Source organism: Tachysurus vachellii, chromosome 11 (genome assembly GCF_030014155.1).
Source record: "Tachysurus vachellii isolate PV-2020 chromosome 11, HZAU_Pvac_v1, whole genome shotgun sequence".
Classification (NCBI taxonomy): Eukaryota; Metazoa; Chordata; class Actinopteri; order Siluriformes; family Bagridae; genus Tachysurus; species Tachysurus vachellii.
This window is the reverse complement of record NC_083470.1, coordinates 3,172,501-3,192,149: the sequence shown is the minus strand read 5'-3', so window position 1 is coordinate 3,192,149 and position 19,649 is coordinate 3,172,501. Positions and strand designations below refer to the sequence as shown.

General features: G+C 42.3%; 1 protein-coding gene across 7 annotated transcripts in view; it reads left to right on the top strand.

The window, feature by feature from the left end:
- Positions 1–19,649, top strand: part of nfic (nuclear factor I/C) — a 132,314-nt gene that overhangs the window by 9,946 nt on the left and 102,719 nt on the right. For 2 of the 7 annotated variants that reach the window (XM_060882535.1, XM_060882533.1), the window contains exon 1: positions 9,574–9,605. The exons of 2 other annotated variants lie outside the window; for them this stretch is intronic. In XM_060882535.1, coding sequence (XP_060738518.1) covers positions 9,579–9,605 — 27 coding nt within the window. In that variant the 5' untranslated portion in view covers positions 9,574–9,578. Of the gene's footprint in view, positions 1–9,570; positions 9,606–19,649 lie in introns of those variants that run through there. 3 more of the 7 variants (XM_060882534.1, XM_060882536.1, XM_060882540.1) reach the window with 3 other exon arrangements.

Genomic DNA, 19,649 nt, shown 5'->3' with positions numbered 1-19,649 from the left:
GGCCTAGGTTGCTGTTTTTGACCTCAGTCAAAATACCTGTGTGTGAAAGTGTGTGTGAGTGTGTGTGTGTGTGTTTATGTGTGTGTGGTGTCTGTGTGTGTGTGTGTGTTTGTTTCTGTGTGAGTTTGTGTATGTAAGAGCGTGTGTATGGTGTCAGTGTGTGAGTGTTTCTGTGTGTGTGTGTGTGTGTGTGTGTGTGTAAAACGAGGCTCTGCTTTAATCAGTCCTGAAATGTCCCTAAGCCTCACTGTTTGAAGTCTCTGTAGCACAGCCTCACACTCATGGGCAACTGTGAGTGTGTGTGAGTGTGAGTGTGTGTGTGTGTGAGTGCACTGTATGGCCCACTTTTGCCCCTTAGTGGTTGCAGCTCTATAGCCCCGCTACGCTCCCATCAACACATTAATTAAGCTATTTTGATCACTTCCCCAGCTGAGCTCTAACCCAACTGTCATTCCTGCAAACTTTTCTGCCAGGCCTTTAAAAAAAAACAAAAAAAAACTAGAGCACAGACTTTGATGTTCAGCCCGTCAGCTGCGTGATTGCCCCGCCGGGGAGAAAGACGTGGGACGCACCGGGGTAGCACGAGTTATAAAAGCTCTGACTGTTGGCATGAGGTGAGGACTCCATGTGTCCTGCGCTGCAGATGTCTGTTCTTGACGCTTGGCTTCGTTTCATATCACACCCAGGTTCCTCGGCAGGGAGCATGGTGAGCGGCGATAAATATTTACTTTACAAACGGCAGGTTCGGATTCCACGTCGGCCAACGCGGCGTCTCGGCCAACAGGTTCAGAGCGAGGAGAAAAAGCGAGTGTGTTTCTTGTGTGTGTTGTTGTGTTTTTAAATCACTCTCTTGAGTCTTCTAGATTAAAGCTGGATGTTGTGTAGCGTTCAGACAGGCGGGGAATTTTTTTCTTGTATAAGTTGTGTTTTCAGACATTTTGTGACCAATTTGAACGTGACGAGTGACTATAGAGTCTATAAAGTTTTTGTCTCTTATTACATGTGTATTACAGCCACTTCCTTTCAACACAAGCTGCTTGTCGCAGGATTCGATTGTTACCAGGTCATGCGAGCGTAACGTCAGGAACGAAGCAGTAATTAATCGCTAATTCTTCAGAAATGAATCAATAATTAATCAGACAGTCATCAATGATTTACTTTCTCTTTTTGAAAATGTTTATATGTCTATATTTTATTGTTCAGCTTTAAAAAAAATTTGACTTTATTATTTTTATATATATATATATATATATATATATATATATATATATATATATATATATATATATATATATATATATATATATAAATAATTTTTTATAATAATAATAATTACTGAAAAGATCACTGCATGGAGTTCATTGTATCTTTTATACAGTACGTGACATGCTGGAAATCTTACCATTTAAAAGAAAAAGAAAAAAATTATATATTATATTATATATTATATATTATTAATTATATGTATATATATTTTTTTTTTCTCTGCCATGAGATCTGTACATTCTGTTATCTGCTGCTCATTTTAAAGACCCCAGTGCAACCTTTCCAATAAACTATTTCGGACCTGACCGAATCCCAAGAGATTCCGTATAACAACTAATTCCGCTTGATTAGCACTTTAGAAATGAGGTGTTTTTTTTTTTTCCTATTCTAGTCTCCTGGAGCAAACCTGATTCAGTTTGTTTAATCAATTGCTCTTCAGACAGCTGTTAGGTGTGGCTCCCGTTGGGGCTGGAACCGAAAGCCGTGGCCAAAGCGGCCATTTTGTTTTTCACAGAAAAACTTTGGAAGCATGCGTGTCGTTATTCGTACTATTTACGATTTGTATTTTGTTTTTATCTGATGCTTTTCAGTCGTGGGTCAGCGCAAGAAGAAAATTCAGCTCTTGGCAGCAATGTGTTTTTTTTTTTTTGCTTTTGGCTGGAAAGCTGCTCAGGCTCTGATTCTAACGCCGGACTGGAAGGCGATCAAGAGCAGTGCAGTGCTGGCGTGGCACGGCCCAGCATGCTGTTTATTTTAAAAAAAGATTTCTCTTCTATCGTGTCACTCGCCAGCACTGGACTCTCTCTCTCTCTTTCTTTCTCTCTCTCTCTCTCTCTCTCTCTCTCTCTCTCTCTGGGCTGTTTACTTATTCCCATGGTAACTTGGCCCAGACCTGCTGGATCGGCTCAGGGGTGTGAGACGCTGCACAACTCGTCCAAAATTTTGCAAATTGTTTGGCGCCAGATGCTGCGAACGCCTTCAGCTTGTAATTGCATCCTGACTCATTTTTGATGTTTTTTCTTTTTCCCCTCCGTTTTTTCCATCTCCGTACAGTCGCTCGTTATGTTGCGTGTCGAATTCGCGAACACCTCATTAGTACGTTCAATTTCCGATTCTGTAGTAGACGTAAACGAGGACGCTTCTTGGCGGCGTGTCTGCTGGCTGCAGGAGTTGGATGCAACGCGCTGGGCGAAATCCAGGGTGTTAAAAATAATAGTGCGCTTTTCCCTGAACAATCAGCCGTCACTGCCGTTTAAACTGTGGCTTCGCTCGAGAACGTTTCGGCCCTGCGCTTACGCTTAGTTTAGTCGACTAAACTCGTTTTCTCAATGCTGAAGTTTTACCTTTAATATTTACATTTATCTGGATGTCTGTATAAAAACATATCTGGGGTAAATTATTGAATGTAATTTAGCTTTTAGAGCTTTTTTCTCTACATAAGATACACACTTAGGGTACAAAGAGTAACACTGAAAGTTTGCACACATGCTACAGTGTAGTTCCCTGGTCTTTACTTTCCTTAGATAGATAGATAGATAGATAGATAGATAGACAGACAGACAGACAGACAGACAGACAGACAGACAGACAGACAGACAGATAGATAGATAGATAGATAGATAGATAGATGTTATTTATACATATTGAAATTTAGGGAAAATAAATTCAAATTTTATATCAATAATCGATCCTCAACACACACACACACACACACACACACACACACACGTCATGATCTTAACCATTCCGTGCAAAAGTTTATGCCTTGGTTTCTAAGCCAAAAAATGTACAAGAAAAAAAAGTCGATGCAAATATTTACACAACATTCACGTTAATTTGTTTATTTATTTAACAGACATTTTTTATATCCAAAAACGAGAGCTTCCAAACGAGAAAATGCAAGCAAAGCAATATATCGAGCTGGGAGGACAATACACACAGTGTTCTGACCTGTACAAGAAATATTATGGGGTCAATAGCGGCAAAGTGCAGCGGGAGCAGAGAGAAAGCGTAAGAGTAGATTTATTATTGTTGTTGTTATTATTATTATTATTATTATTATTTAATTGTTAGTTTTTTTACAAAAGAACGATAGAGAAGAAAAACTGCTTTTATGTTTTTAGCATAAAATGAGAGTTTAAATACTAATGTTAGTTTCAATGAAGCGGATCTTAATAATAATAATAATAATAATAATAATAATAATAATAATAATGGGCACGGTGGCTTAGTGGTTAGTACGTTCGCCTCACACCTCCAGGGTTGGGGGTTCGATTCCCGCCTCCGCCTTGTGTGTGTGGAGTTTGCATGTTCTCCCCGTGCCTCGGGGGTTTCCTCCGGGTACTTCGGTTTCCTCCCCCGGTCCAAAGACATGCATGGTAGGTTGATTGGCATCTCTGGAAAATTGTCCGTAGTGTGTGATTGCGTGAGTGAATGAGTGTGTGTGTGTGCCCTGCGATGGGTTGGCACTCCGTCCAGGGTGTATCCTGTCTTGATGCCCGATGACGCCTGAGATAGGCACAGGCTCCCCGTGACCCGAGGTAGTTCGGATAAGCGGTAGAAGATGAATGAATGAATAATAATAATAATAATAATAATAATAATAATAATAATAATAAGATTTATTCTTCATCCTCCCTACAAGAAGTTTGTATGAAATCTTTAGTTAGTTTTCAGGGAAAGTCTCCCAAACCGTTTGTAGCTGCTGTAATGTAACGTGCCGTAAGTTTCTCCGAAGTTCCAGCATGTTAAAAAACGTACAGAAATGATGACGTTCTTCGAAAAAGAAATAAATCGCAAAATCAGGAACATTAACGTGAACTCTTCTTCTTCACTCCGCTGCATCACTGATTATTTTCACTACAACAAAATGAACCCCCGAGTGTTTTATTCCTCAACACCGTCATCATTTCATTGCTGTTCTTAGCGCATATTGGATTTTCCACACAGACAGATGTTTAGACAGTCAGGAGTTGAGCAGCTGCTGAAAACGTCTCCGTCTCTTCTCTCTTTCCGACTCCATCCTTAACAAGGATGAGGGAATTAGTGGTAATGTGAGGTTTAGTCTCTGTTAATAGTCAAGAACTGTAATTAAAGATTTGTTAAGTGACACTAAGAGCAAACATCTCCAGCTACACACACACACACATACACACACACACACACAAAGAGTAAATAAGTTTGCCAGTGAATCACGGAAACTCCCGTCCATCGTGTTATGACTGTAGATTAAGTGAAGGTACTTTCCTGAAAGCCGGTTAACGATCGCAGCCGTGATATTACAGCTGGATGAGAAGCTCTGCGTTCTTCATGGGGTTTGAAAAAAGGGCCTCGACATGAAGATTTGTTTACAAATTCATTCTAAATAAACCCTACAGTACGTGAGGAACGTTTCCGGTCATACACAACATGAAGAAGAGTCAGAAGGAAGAGTCTGATAACAGGATCGTCAACACGCTGATGAGAGGAAAGTCGAGAAGATGCGGCCAGAAGATTCCACAGAGAGATTAAAGAGAAGATCTCGCTCGTTTTCCTCCTGAAGATTCCACAGAGAGATTAAAGTGAAGATCACGCTCGCTTTTCCTCCTGAAGATTCCACAGAGAGATTAAAGAGAAGATCACGCTCGCTCTTCCTCCTGAAGATTCCACAGAGAGATTAAAGTGAAGATCACGCTCGCTTTTCCTCCTGAAGATTCCACAGAGAGATTAAAGTGAAGATCACGCTCGCTTTTCCTCCTGAAGATTCCACAGAGAGATTAAAGAGAAGATCACGCTCGCTCTTCCTCCTGAAGATTCCACAGAGAGATTAAAGTGAAGATCACACTCGCTTTTCCTCCTGAAGATTCCACAGAGAGATTAAAGAGAAGATCTTGCTCGCTCTTCCTCCTCAAGATTCCACAGAGAGATTAAAGAGAAGATCACGCTCGCTCTTCCTCCTGAAGAATCCACAGAGAGATTAAAGAGAAGATCACGCTCGCTCTTCCTCCTGAAGAATCCACAGAGAGATTAAAGAGAAGATCACGCTCGCTTTTCCTCCTGAAGATTCCACAGAGAGATTAAAGTGAAGATCACGCTCGCTTTTCCTCAAAAGACAGATTTGTTCGCTCAGATGAATCCAACGCTCTGCTCTTCAGGATCTTCAGGATCTCTGCTGCTTCTGAGCTTCAGTAGAAGTAATGAGTGAAACACCTGCTTGGGCCAAAGAGTCAGATATTATGCAGGCTCCTGGATTCTCTCTCTCTCTCTCTCTCTCTCTCTCTCTCTCTCTCTTTTCTTCTTCTTTGCCATCTTTCTCTTTCTCTCAATTCAATTCAGTTCAGTTAAATTCAAACAAACTTTATTTGCAAGAAAACAAATAAATACATAGCAAAGCAAAAGCAATAATCTATAGGTGTGTATGAGCTGTGTGTGTGTGTGTGTGTGTGTGTGTGTGTGTGTGTGTGTGTGTGTGAGAGAGAGAGAGAGTTCATGAGCTCATCACTGATTGGCTCCAGTCTCACCCTCTGTCTCATTCTTTCTCTCTCTTTCTCTCTCTCTCCATCTCTTCCTGTCCTTCATTTTATCGCTACTCTCATTTTTACCTTCTTGTCTTTCCCTCATACTTTGTCTTTCCCTCTGTTTCTCTTTTTGTCTCTCTGTGTTTTTAGGTTGTGAGAGCATTCCTTTGCTCCTCTTTGTTTGGATGTATTTTGGGAAAATGTTTGATAGCTGTAGTCTTTTTTTTTAAATCAGTTTAGGTGTTTATTCTACACTTTTCTGAACTTTTGGGGAAGTCGTGGCCTAATGGTTAGAGAGTCTGACTCCTAACCCTAAGGTTGTGGGTTCGAGTCTCGGGCCGGCCACGACTGAGGTGCCCTTGAGCAAGGCACTGAACCCCCCACCACTGCTCCCCGGGCGCCGCAGCATAAATGGTTGCCCACTGCTCCGGGTGTGTGTTCACTGTGTGTGTGTGTGTGTGTGTGTGTGTTCACTGCTGTGTGTGTATGTGCACTTTGGATGGGTTAAATGCAGAGAACGAAGCCTGAGGATGGGTCACCGTACTTAGCCGGACGTCACGTCACATTTTGTCTTTGAACTTCCTTCAAACAAACTTCCTTCTAAGCAACCATTTGTAGTTCCAGTTTCTGTGTTCGTGTCGCTCGTAAACCGAGATTTGCTTTGGCGCTGCAGACTTCGACGCAATCCACACCTTCATGAACCAATCAGAATCGAGTAATTCGTTACGTCGGACACGTTAGAATAAAGACGTGTGTTGAAGTTTTTCTCTTCTTCTGTATAAAGCGAGCTGCTGTGTAGTGAAGAATGTGGAGAGAGATCTGCAGTGAGCAGGGTGTAATGAATTATAGGAGCCTCCTGCTTCTCCTTCTCTTCTGAGTGTGTGTGTGTGTGTGTGAGAGTGTGTGTGAGAGAGAGTGTGTGTGCTGCAGCTGGCTCAGTGTGTGCTGTAATGGAGACTCTCCAATACTGCAAGATAAGCGACTGGCTTTTTTTTCCATCCGAGTTAAAGGTGAGCGCCCGAGGGAGCCGCAGCCGAGCCGTCAGCTTTCCGCTGCAGGGAAACTTTGAAAGTCTGTAGTGGAGCTCAGGAGGAAACACTTCACCTGCTTTACACCAGTCTCGTCGTGTTCGAGTCACAGAGTCGCTCGCTGCACCGATCAGTTGCCGTAAATGTGCAGAACTGTAATCAAGCACAGGATTCTTCCTAACAGTGATGACACACGTGTAACGATTTTCTGTGCGAGCATCAGATGCGTGTCCTGATGATGTCACGTGACGCGTCTCCTCCCGTATTTGCGTAGAATTTCACTGACACGGAGCTCCTCTGAATGTCGCTTCATTCCGGAAACCTTTATTTTAAGAAGACTTAGACAACGCTGCAAACAGTTGTGTGTAGTGTGTTTATTGTGTTATTGTGTAACACAATGATGTTTTGAGTTGACCGGTTTAATGACGTCCCACTGGGGTTCTTGTGCTGCTATTGTTCATTGTTCTGGTGACGTAGAACTGATTAATGGCCTCCAGCTATGGGTTTCATTCAGCTCGATGTAGCATAGAATCTGCTGCGTACCTGCGTGCTCAGACACCCTCCTCCACTTCCTTTATATGCGTTGTTTTATATGTAGAATGCCTCCGGACACGACAAACTTATTATCAAACGTTCCCACCGCTTCCTCTGGAGTCTAAAACCGGCCCTGTCATGCATCTTCACTGGAAATCTGTGTAAACAGCCAAACACTTATTTAGGCTAATCCATTGCACAAAAGGACGCTAACAAGCACACATCTCACGCTTGCTTTTCAGGAGCTCTCACACGGCATAAGAGAGTGCATGGATGTGTAGAGGATGAGTAGAGGAGGTGTAGAGGAGGTGGAGAGGATGCGTAGTGGAGGTGTAGAGGATGAGTAGAGGAGGTGTAGAGGATGAGTAGAGGAGGTGGAGAGGATGAATAGAGGAGGTGGAGAGGATGAATAGAGGATGAGTAGGGGAGGGTCTAGAGGATGAGTAGGGGAGGGTCTAGAGGATGAGTAGAGGAGGTGGAGAGGATGAATAGAGGAGGTGGAGAGGATGAATAGAGGATGAGTAGAGGAGGTGGAGAGGATGAGTAGGGGAGGGTCTAGAGGATGAGTAGAGGAGGTGGAGAGGATGAGTAGAGGAGGTGGAGAGGATGAGTAGGGGAGGGTCTAGAGGATGAGTAGAGGAGGTGGAGAGGATGAATAGAGGAGGTGGAGAGGATGAATAGAGGATGAGCAGAGGAGGTGGAGAGGATGAGTAGGGGAGGGTCTAGAGGATGAGTAGAGGAGGTGGAGAGGATGAATAGAGGAGGTGGAGAGGATGAATAGAGGAGGTGTAGAGGATGAGTAGAGGAGGTGGAGAGGATGAGTATAGGAGGTGGAGAGGATGAGTAGAGGAGGTGTAGAGGATAAGATTAAAGGCTCACAGTGGCAGCTGGTGCTGAAAATCAGCCTTAAAGTGTTGAGCCAAACTGGCTGCTGTCATCACAGTGCCTCTGATGATGATGATGATGACGATGATACACAGTCTCTCTTTCTGTCTCTGTCTGTCTGTCTGTGTCACTCTTTGTCTTTCTCTTTGTCTCTCTCTTTCTCGCTGTCTGTCCATCTGTCTTTCTGTCTGTCTCTCTCTATTGGTCTCTCTCTCTCTCTCTCTCTCTCGCCCTCTCTCTCGCTCTCTCTTTCCCTCTGTCTGTCTGTCTGTCTCTCTCGCTGTCTCTGTCTGTCCATCTGTCTTTCTGTCTTTCTCTCTCTCTGTCTGAAGCATGTGGCCCACACAGTGGCTCTGAGCCCAGACATGAGGTAAAATCCCCTCAGACAAACGAGTCTCCAAAACAAAGAAATATTACAGTGGGATGGCTGGAGGATGTTGGTGCTATCGATCTGCCATGTGATAAAGCCCAGGAGCTCCAGTCTTCACTTCTATAACGACATAAATATCCTGTTAGTTCACTCTGTGCTCACACTCACACACACAGTGCACGAGGAGAGAGAGCGAGATTATTAACAGCTCAGTAATAGTACTGTAAGATCAGGTGATTGTTGATTGGTTGATTTTTGTTGGAATCAACAAATTAGCTTGTAGCTCTAGTAGCAGAGTTGAAAAGGACACAGGAGATGTGAAAGACACGGATTAGCTTCCGGCAGCAGTTTCTTTCTTCTTTTTTTTTATTTAAACTGTACTTATTTAATTGAGATTATTTTTATTTAAAAGATCTGGGGGCGGAGCCTAGCGGGACCACTGGAAGAAACGAGGCGTAACTGACGTAACGAGCGAGATAGTGAGCGATAGCGGCATGTAGCGAGCAAAGCAATAGTGATAAAACAAATGTTTTAAAAGTATAGATACAGATCAGAAAGCTCTAATGAAAGCGTCGAAGTGCACTAGCACTTCGTACTGACACGTACGTTCACTATTTTCTGCACATTCAGCAGAATTTAAGTCAGGCTAACAGGCTAGCATGCTAATCTGGGGTCATTCCACAGAAAGTAAACCCTGTAGTGCTTCTTCTCATCACTGTTTTCCTTTTTTGTTGATCTGACCGTGTCTAACACACTCATCCGTTTCGGTCACGTCCTCCAGAGGAAGGTAGAAAAGCCTCGGGGCAGAACACAGTGTGTCTATTCATATCGCCTCTGGCTTTATGGTGTGGCTTTAAGTGCATCCCGTTGTTCGCTATGCTGTGTGTGTGTGTGTGTGTGTGTGTGTGTGTGTTTGTGTGGAGGTATGTTTTCCTTCCATCTCACAGAAGACAGGCGCACATGTTGGCACAAATCAACAGACGTCAGCAGCTGAAAGGCATGGAGAGCATGCAGGGCAGAAGAGAGGTGTGTGTGTGTGTGTGTGAGAGACAGAGAGAGAGAGAGAAAGAGAGAGAAAGAGAGTGAGAGAGAGAGCACATTACAGGCCCAGACAGATCTGTAAGAATCAGCGCTGTACAGTAGCTCAGCAGTGCAGGATTGTAATGGAGTATGTTTGTGTCTCTTCTCTTCTCTTCTCTTCTCTTCTCTTCTCTTCTCTTCTCTTCTCTTCTCTTCTCCTCTTTTTCACCTATGCTATACTTGACAGTCTGCTAACAGCAGAGCTTTAAACTTTATTGCTAAAATTCTTTTTCATGCTAATTCTTATTTGTTCTGTTTTCATTTGATAATGAAAAAAAAAACCAGAGACTTTTAGGAAACCTTTAGCCACATAACTAGCTCGCTGTCTTACTAGCTAACATCAGTAATGTGAAGGAGAAATGATTACTACTGTAACTAGCCACTGGCTAACTGTTTTGTTGCTAGTTGTGTCCAAAGTGTGACAAGTATGAGCTTGTGTACTAGCAGTTACAGTAAGTAGCAAAGCATGCTATTAGCTGAAGCTAATAACTAAAGTTGAAGTGAACGCTTTTGCTAAACAAACTTATTATATGATCGAGATTCGTACCGAAGCTCCGCTCATGGTTAGCAGTGGCCTGCTAGCCTGCTAGCTGATTGTGCATGTTCACTTTCACTGATGCTCTCTGCCTTCATGTTAGCTTTGTTAGCACCTTCCTCTGTCTCAGAACCTTAGCTGTGGTACCAGGATGTGGAATCCACTAGCGTTTTATCTTCATGGGCTTGTTTGGAATGATGACTTGTCAGATATTCTACTTATCTTAGAAGCGTATGCGCTTTTGCTCTGGAGATTAGCAGCATTAGTGTGTGCCAGTGGAAGAATGTTCATCAATTGGAAGCGGCTGTGCTTGTCACCGGGAGAAAATTCACGAGCAGAGCAGCGTAGAAAAAAACAAGGCTCTCGTATGTGAGGAGACGGCGGGTGGGAAGTCAACAGAGGACACAGGAGAAGGAGCCTCGGGCTGAGAGAGGCGTTAAAATCAAAGTCAACGGGATTGTTGCCTGTTTTGATCAGACAAATGTGCAGTGATGCAGTTCACCAGCTCTCTCGAGCCTCCACCTACTCCAGGTCAGAGAGGAGCAGACACACAAATACACACAGACACACAAATACACACATATACACAGATGCACAAATACACGCATACATGCATACACACATATGCACAAATACACACATATGCACAAATACACACAGATACACAAATACACACATATACACAGATGCACAAATACATGCATACACACAGATGCACAAATACACAAAGACACACAAATACACACATATACACAGATGCACAAATACACACAGATGCACAAATACACACATATATACACAGATGCACAAATACACACAGACACACAAATACCCACACATATACACAGATGCACAAATACACACAGACACACAAATACCCACACATATACACAGATGCACAAATACACGCAGATGCACAAATACACACAGATGCACAAATACACACAGATGCACAAATACACACAGACGCACAAATACACACAGACGCACATATACTGTACATATAGACATACACATACACACAGACGCACAAATACACACAGACGCACAGACACACAAATACACAGATGCACAAATACACACAGACATACACTCAGACACACAAATACACAGACACACAAATACACACAGACATACACATACACTCAGACGCACAAATACACACAGATGCACAAACACACATGCACACAAATACACATAGACGCACAAATACACATGGACGTACACATACGCACAAATACACACAGACGCACAAATACACACAGACAGTCTGTCTCTCTCTCTCTCTCTGTCTCACTATATTTGTGTCTATATGTCTATTGGTCTGATTTGTCTACCTGTCTCTCTCTTTTTTCTGTCTGTTTCTCTTTCTCTCTGTCCCTCACACACACTTTATGAGGAAGAAGAGAGGCTAAAGCAGCTTTGTTGCCAAGCTCTTAGCAGACTCCTTGTTGTGGCAGAGCAGGGATTATGAAGATTAGCGCGCTAGCACGTTGTGTAATTGCCCGTAGCTGAGGAGAGATGAGCGATATGTCAATTTCTGAGCTCCTAAATGCCGATTCTGTTCAAGTGTTTACCCTTTTATCAGCAGAAGACAAGTTCCAATCCCACCGTTACCACAGCTATCTGTGGCCCCGAGTCCAGGAGAGAGGAACTGACCTCGCTGTCAGGGTGGGAATGACCACATCTGACTCTTCTTCAGCTGATCACTGATCAGTCAGTTTAAACCTTTTTGCCAGCACAGCGCCTTAATCAACTCATGGGACTTTTTATATCAGTGTGATGAGATGAAGGATTTTCTCATCGTGAGTCTGAGCTAAAATGAGTTAGGTCTCTGTTGTCTTTCAGCGTGAGACCTTGAGAACCTTACAATGAATTTAATGGTTGAAGATAAATGCCTTCAGATTTCAGACCCTTTTTAGATGAACGAGCACTCGGAGCGTCTCAGAGAGCAGAAACGGGTTTGATATCAACATTTATTATGAAGATAGAAACATCTGTGTGGGGGAAAAAATACATTTTTAAACTTTTCTATAAATATATCGCCCCTAATATTGTAGAGAAAAACAGAAATACTTATAAAACACAAGAAATTCTTAAAGTCCTGAGTGTCTACTTCCATATGAGCTTCATATTAACACCACTGTGGAGTGAGACATGAGCAAAACAGGAGGAAACAACATTTATAGGGTGTCTGGGGAAATGAGCCGTTGAAGAAAATTGTCATGTTTTGTATTTATCTGCTTTCTGTCTCCGAGGTGTTCAGTGCTATAATACGTTCAGTTTGTACAGACACACCGAGCTAACGACTACGACCTCCTAAAGAGCCCTGCTTTTTTTTTTTTTCTTTTAAAAAGTGCTTAAGTAGGGCGAGCGGGAGTCGCTGTGTCCCAAAATTCACTTCTTACCTTTAAATAATTAAACGGCTCTGTAGCCTCCTCCTTTTCAACTCATCAATTATTCATTCCGTTTGGAAATAGATTTAATTTGATTTGGTCTCTTCTGATCTGTGTCCTTTGGCATCGAGAAAGAGAGAGAGCGAGGGAGAAAGAGAGCAAGGGAGAGAGAGAGAGAGAGAGAGAGAGAGAGAGAGAGAGACCTAGTTTATTTCTCCGGGGTTACAGCTGTTCTGTCCGTGGATCAGGAGCTCGAGCCAAATTCACTAACAGGCCTGATGTAATTAAGTAAAAAGGAAGATGAAGTCAGAGAAGCAGCTTGTCCCCTTCGAGTAGCTTGTTGCCCTGTCGGCCCACCCGGGACTGACCTCGTATGCGCACACACACACACACACACACCCTGCTCCGAACCCACCATTTTACACCCCATTTAATCAGCACCGCTCGCTGGGAATTAGTCCCATCACCTGCTTTGAGTTACTGGAACTTTCTCCAGCAGAATGGAACGAGAAATCCTTCTGCTCCGATCCTTTATGACCGAGTGGGAAAAAATTTGATCTAGAAAAAAAAGATTTCCCAAAACTTGAATCGGAAAAGCCATTATTGAGATTACTGAAATAAAAAAGGATGTTGTTTATTTATAAGGCATTATTTATAAGGCATATTTAAACAACTTAAGGGACTAAAATATTTTTAAACGATTCAAAACATTATATTCCAGATCTACTTTTTTTTATGACTTTTAAGTTGATTTCATTTAGATTATGTGATTTTGAGATTAAAAGTCTTTTTTTTTAAATGCACTGAAATAATTTTTCCCCTATTTATTTATATTATTAATTATTTATATATACATATTTTATATATATATATATATATATATATATATATATATATATATATATATATATATATATATATATATCTCAAGGATTTCTATATGACGTGTACTTTACATCAGAGGTTGAATATATATTTTATTATTATTTATTATTATTATTGTTGTTTAATCTTAATGCAGAGACAGAATCAGTATTTTTTCTTTCATTTGTGGTTTATTTATTGCAGTTCTTCTTCACTGGGGGTTTATTTCAGAGTCTCCGGCTCTCTTGTTACTCATCAGCTTTTTGAATATCTGCTGAGACGCTCTGGGGTGACGCGACACACTTGGCTCCAGAGCGTTCATTATTCCTCACCCCGGTGTTTGGTACTTACCGTTTGGCCACGGATGCAGAACCTCAGGCTGACTTTCTAGTCCGTGTTCATACGCTAAACCTCACACGTGACTTTTGTTGGCAAGCAGGACAAAGAGTGCAGTGTGTGGAGCACGTTTTTAAAAAGCACTCAGCTCTCCATCTGCCTTTCGGATTTCTGTTAACAATCAACATTTTTTTTTTTTTTTTTTGTGATGCCGCTTTGACAGAAGCAGTAAAATAATAACAGTTCTAACAGCTAGTCCTGACTCGGCGTCTTTTTAAAGGGATACTCCCGAGCTTTTTAGCGTTATCTTTGATATAATTCACATCAGCGGAGAGAAAAATCAATCTTTTGTAAAAATCTGTGCTCAAAATCCATCCTAATTTAATCTTTATAGTAAATATGGATAATTCATGCGCTAATTTGGCCGAACAAACGCAGATACTATTGTACTGTATATTGTCTTTACTGTATTGTTCCAAAAAAAAAAAGCCTTACCAAGTCTTTAATGCTTTTTAACCTTTTTTTTAACCCCCAGACACCAACGTCTTTAGCCCTATTCGGACAGGATTAGTTTTACGTGGGGACGTGGGGGTAAAGTAATTATTACCAGAGCTTCTCTGTGATTTTAGTCCCGTCCGAATGTGCCATCTCGGTAATCATTACGGACAATGTCAGTAAAGATTACGGCGACTTTTACCTTCTGTAAAAAGGTCCGGAAAAATGACCTCAGGTAATACTAATCCCGTCCGAATAGACCCGTTGTAAATATGTACGGTAAAATTCCGTCATTTCCTGTTTAAAAGTAGTTTTTGGCGCGTTTTGCAAGCATGGAGGCGCCATGTTGTCTGTTTGCGCACGTGATAACAGGAAGCAACGTCATACGCACACGACGACAAGGAGGTTACTGTGGAGCGTAAAGCGAGTTACCCCTCCCACTTCTGCTAGTTTTACTGAGATGTCTTGTCCCGTGCGAATTGGCCAATTTATATTACAGACGTCCTGAGGTAAAATTGCATTACTCCACGTCCTCACGTAAAACTAATCCCGTCCGAATAGGGCTTTAATCATGTCTCACTCCACAGTGGTGTTAATATGAAGCTCATATGAAAGTAGACACTTAGGACTTTAAGAAAAATCCGAAGGTGTTTATCTTCAACACTAAAATCCAGTGTAAGATTATCGACAGAGGGACAAACAGAGGGACAAACACGTCTCACACCGAAGGCCTCTCATTTTAGATCAGACTTACGGTGAGAAAATCCTTCATCTTTTTTACACTGATAGAAAACATTGATGAAGTCGTTGTTCTGGTAAAAAAACTGGCCTGAGATTTAAATTGGTGTAAATATGTTTTCAGTCTTCACTGAAATCCCATCAGGTTCTTGGATGTTCTTTGGGACAGTTGTCTGGGGTAAGATTAAGGTGTGATCTCACCGCCAACGTGTTTCCTGTCCCGATATCCTGGCTTTAACAAATCTGCACTCTGAAGCATGTTGAAAGCCTGTAAGCCTTCGTGGAAAAGCTCTGATAATAACACAGCAGGGATTATTTACTATTTCCACCTGCAGTAATAGCTGAACACTCCGAAGGATGAAGAATGAGATTTTGGGCCGTTTTTATTTATTTTTTTAAATCAGTTCCATTTACTAAGTGGGCCTGCAATTACTGACTCGTGCTCGTTTGTTGCGCAGAAGAAAGTTTTGGCACCCCTTTATCCTTGGTCCTTGGATGGGAGACACAGGAGCAGTGTGAATTAGAGCATGTGCTGCGGTATGTGTGTATGAGCTGCTTCCCAAATCACGTGTTCCCACTTAAAACTCCATGAAAAGGAAGAAGTAGTAGTGCACTTCAAGAACTCGGATGATTCACGCTGAAAAAGAGTGTGGAATATTGGACATTTTGGGTTTTACTTTAAAAGTCAGACTTTCTGGGGGCACGGTGGCTTAGTGGTTAGCACGTTCGCCTCACACCTCCAGGGTCGTGGTTCGATTCCCGCCTCCGCCTTGTGTATGTGGACTTTGCATGTTCTCCCTGTGCCTCGGGGGTTTCCTCCGGGTACTCCGGTTTCCTCCGTGCCTCGGGGGTTTCCTCCGGGTACTCCGGTTTCCTCCCCCGGTCCAAAGACATGCATGGTAGGTTGATTGGCATCTCTGGAAAATTGTCCGTAGTGTGTGATTGCGTGAGTGAATGAGAGTGTGTGTGTGTGCCCTGCGATGGGTTGGCACTCCGTCCATGGTGTATCCTGCCTTGATGCCCGATGATGCCTGAGATAGGCACAGGCTCCCCGTGACCCGAGGTAGTTCGGATAAGCGGTAGAAAATGAGTGAGTGAGTGAGTGAGTCAGACTTTCCCCAATAAATGAATGAATGAATAAAATTCCAATAAATTACAGTGTTTCATTGTGAGGGTTAGTTTACATTTACAGCATTTAGCAGACGCCCTCATCCAGAGCGATTTACATTCTCATTTTTGTACAACTGAGCAATTGAGGGCTAAGGGCCTTGCTCAGGGGCCCAACAGTGGCAGCTTGGTGGATCTGTGATCAAACTCACAACCCTCCGATTGGTAGCCTAACACCTTAACCACTAGGCTACCACATACCCCACAGACCCCAGTCTAGATCTGGTGCAAAGAGAGGAAGAGAGAGAGAGAGAGGGAAACGATACAGATTGAGAGAAATGGAGTGTGAGGTGAGAAGGAGAGAGAGAGGGAAAGAGAGATAGAAAATAAAGAGTAAGAGAGTGAAGGGAGGAACGAGGGAAAGAGATGTACTATAAAGAGAGAAATACAACAAGAGAAAGACGGAGAGAGAGAGAGATACGGACTGAGAGAAATAGAGTGAGTGTGAGGGAAAGAGAGATACAGAGAGTGAGTGAAAGAGTCACAGACAGAGAGATACTACTGACGCTCACTCGACGCAAACACACGTATCGTGGTCTCTTCAGCAACTCCGTGAGCTTCAAATTTCCTGCGTCTCAGGGGAGTTGTCTGTCTGTCGCGGAGTCGCAGTGCATCCTGGGACTTGTAGTCCGCGACGTCTTTACTCCTGTATTTCTCATTAACCTGCTGGAAATGAAGGAGAAACATTTTCGTAACGAGGTTTCCTAATGTTAGACGCCATCGCACAAAACGGCGGCATCCGCTAATTAGCAGCACGTCACAATATTTCCGTATAAACATTTTTTTTTTCTGTAATAAATACAATGAATTGTGAGCTAAACGTGATCATTTTGTCTCTCGCTGTTTCAGCTCAGCTTCAGGTGAATTAGGGATCAGAGAAGCTGAGTATCAGGTTGGTTTCACACAAAGCACCGAGCTGTGAGGAGATCCAGACGCCGGTGTCACGGGGGGCGTTAAAGCAGAGCACTAGAAAGCTGTAACCCGACACCGTGTAATACTCCAGCGGAATATAGAAAGGCACGCGGAGCTCAGGTTCACTGGGAGTGGTATTGATTGGACACAGAGCCTCTGTGTGCACGTCTAAGGCAGCGGTGCAGGAGCCACGAGCGCACTGAGACTGCGCGAGAGCCACGAGGTTGTTCGAGGAAACGGCCTGAAACTCTGTCCTGCGATCATCCCTGCACACATCGCCTGCAGCAGTGTGTGTGTGTGTGTGTGTGTGTGTGTGTGTGTGTGTGTGTGTGTGTATTCAGCGTGCCTTTACGTGTGAGAAAAGCACTTGGAGCAGGAAGTATTTGCTGAACGCTGACGTCGTGCATCCTGGTGCTCTTCGAAAACACACTCATGCCGCGACTCAATCAGCCACGTTCCCTAGTTCCCTAGGTGACGAGTCACTTTATAGTGCACACACAATAAAGATACTGACTTGCTCGACATCGGGACTCTGGTGTCTGTTTTATCATAATTTTTAAAAATCATTAAACAGGATTAGCATCCAGTAAGGGAAGATAGTGTTATAGGTTAGGTTTAGGTGAATATCCGAAATATGAAAGGACAGATTTCTAAACATTCTAGCACAAATAAAAATGAAACATCAATTTCTTTCTTTCTTTCTTTCTTTCTTTCTTTCTTTCTTTCTTTCTTTCTTTCTTTTATGATCATTTAAAATTCACCTTGTAGTTTTGTCATTTTTACGACTTACCAATCATTTAAAATTGTACAATCTTGTCCTCTTTATCTGAACACAACTCGAACTTAAAGGTGGGGTCTCTGTTGTTTGAGAAATGCTTCAGAAAACTGAGTCGGCCCGCAAACAAAACAAAAACAAAACTAACGTGTAGCCAATGAGCAGAAAGGGGCGTGTCTTGTCAATATGGGTGGAGAGAGTGTTCAGTGCGCGTGTGTGACATTAGCAGAAAGCGGTTTTAACATTGACATGGAGGATAAAAACAAAGAAAGAAAGCGAAGAAAGGCTTACGATAAGGTAAGAAGTAGGACCGTGTTAATATAGGATCAGCTTTCCCAGCTTTTTGGAGAGATCTGAACGTCTTCCGCATGAAATGGACCTAAACCTTTCATGGTACAACACACAGTACTACAAAAACACATTTTTGTATTACCAAAGTATAATGTTTATTTATTGATAAAAATATATCCTCGGTCAGCTGCCCCAGCAGGTTCTGCTATAATACTTCTCTGGGTTATACTTGGATTATACTTGTCTGGTGTATGTGTGGGGCGGAGCTATCAAAACGGGGTGGGACTTATTTGGGTTAGGGACGTGTTTGTTTTGGTGATTTCAAATGTCAACATTGGTTTCCAAACAATGGAGACCCCACCTTTAAGCTTAAACTGGAGCATTTCTTGCATCGGAGTCACCGCATTTCCCAAAGCCGTGCCTTGTTTAGCACTAAGTGTTCTTCACATGGAGTGGGACTACATTATACTCAGCTTTCCTTGTTTCTAATCTTCAGTAAACAAACCTCTCTGATTTGTTTTGTGGTCAGTGGCGTTATTTTGTATGCTAATGAGACAGGTGTTTTCAGCTAGCATGGGAATGCGGCCGTCGTGGATGCTAGTCATAATTAGAGACGGCTTCTGCTGACTGCTGTTTGTTATTTGCTCAGATGTGGATGGAGAAATATTTAGGTCATGTATCGCTTTGTTGTTTTGCGAGGAAAAAGAAGACTATTTTTTTTTGTTTTTGTTTTTTTTACCTCAGCTACAATTTTGAGGTAGCTAGGCTTTTAATTTAGCCTCAAAACACAAGATTTTCACCAGCACCTCATGAGACAGTGTTTGGCTCCTTTGTTATATAAAGAAATGTAAACATACACATTGTTTAAGTTTGTATATACGTATAAATTATTAGCACAGGAATTACTTTCAGCTGATAATTTCACCTTTAAACTTATTTAAATATTTCAGAAATTCAGAATTTCTTTACAAAAACACGTAAATCATTTATTAATATTTTTGTTAAATCGAAGAGAAATAAGTTACATGAACAAAACAACATTTATTCATTTACGTGCAACATTTACATGCAACTTTTTTGGCAACATTTACAAAGCCGATTTCATTTCTGAGCAATTTTGCAGTATTGTGGTTAGATTTTTGACCCTACAGCAAATCATCCCATTTCCCTTTGCTGTATATCACAGCGATGCTAAATTCTCCAGTCTGATTGGTCAGAAGGTGTCGAGTCATGGAGCTGTGAGGAGACGTGTGTTTAGTGTATTTTACACTCTGAGTCTTCTTCGGATTTGTTTTTACGTTTTGTTTTTACTTTTCTGTAAGGCTGCAGAAACAGTGCTGCTCTTGCTCCAAAAAAAAAACCTGCTGTTTTCTTTCTGTTTTTTTTTCCGGTCCAGCGTGTCACTGCTTTCCGTTTCGGTCAAGCATCGGTCGTAACGCAAAATGAAGCTAAACTGGTGTGGGTTAAGCATCAGGTACAGA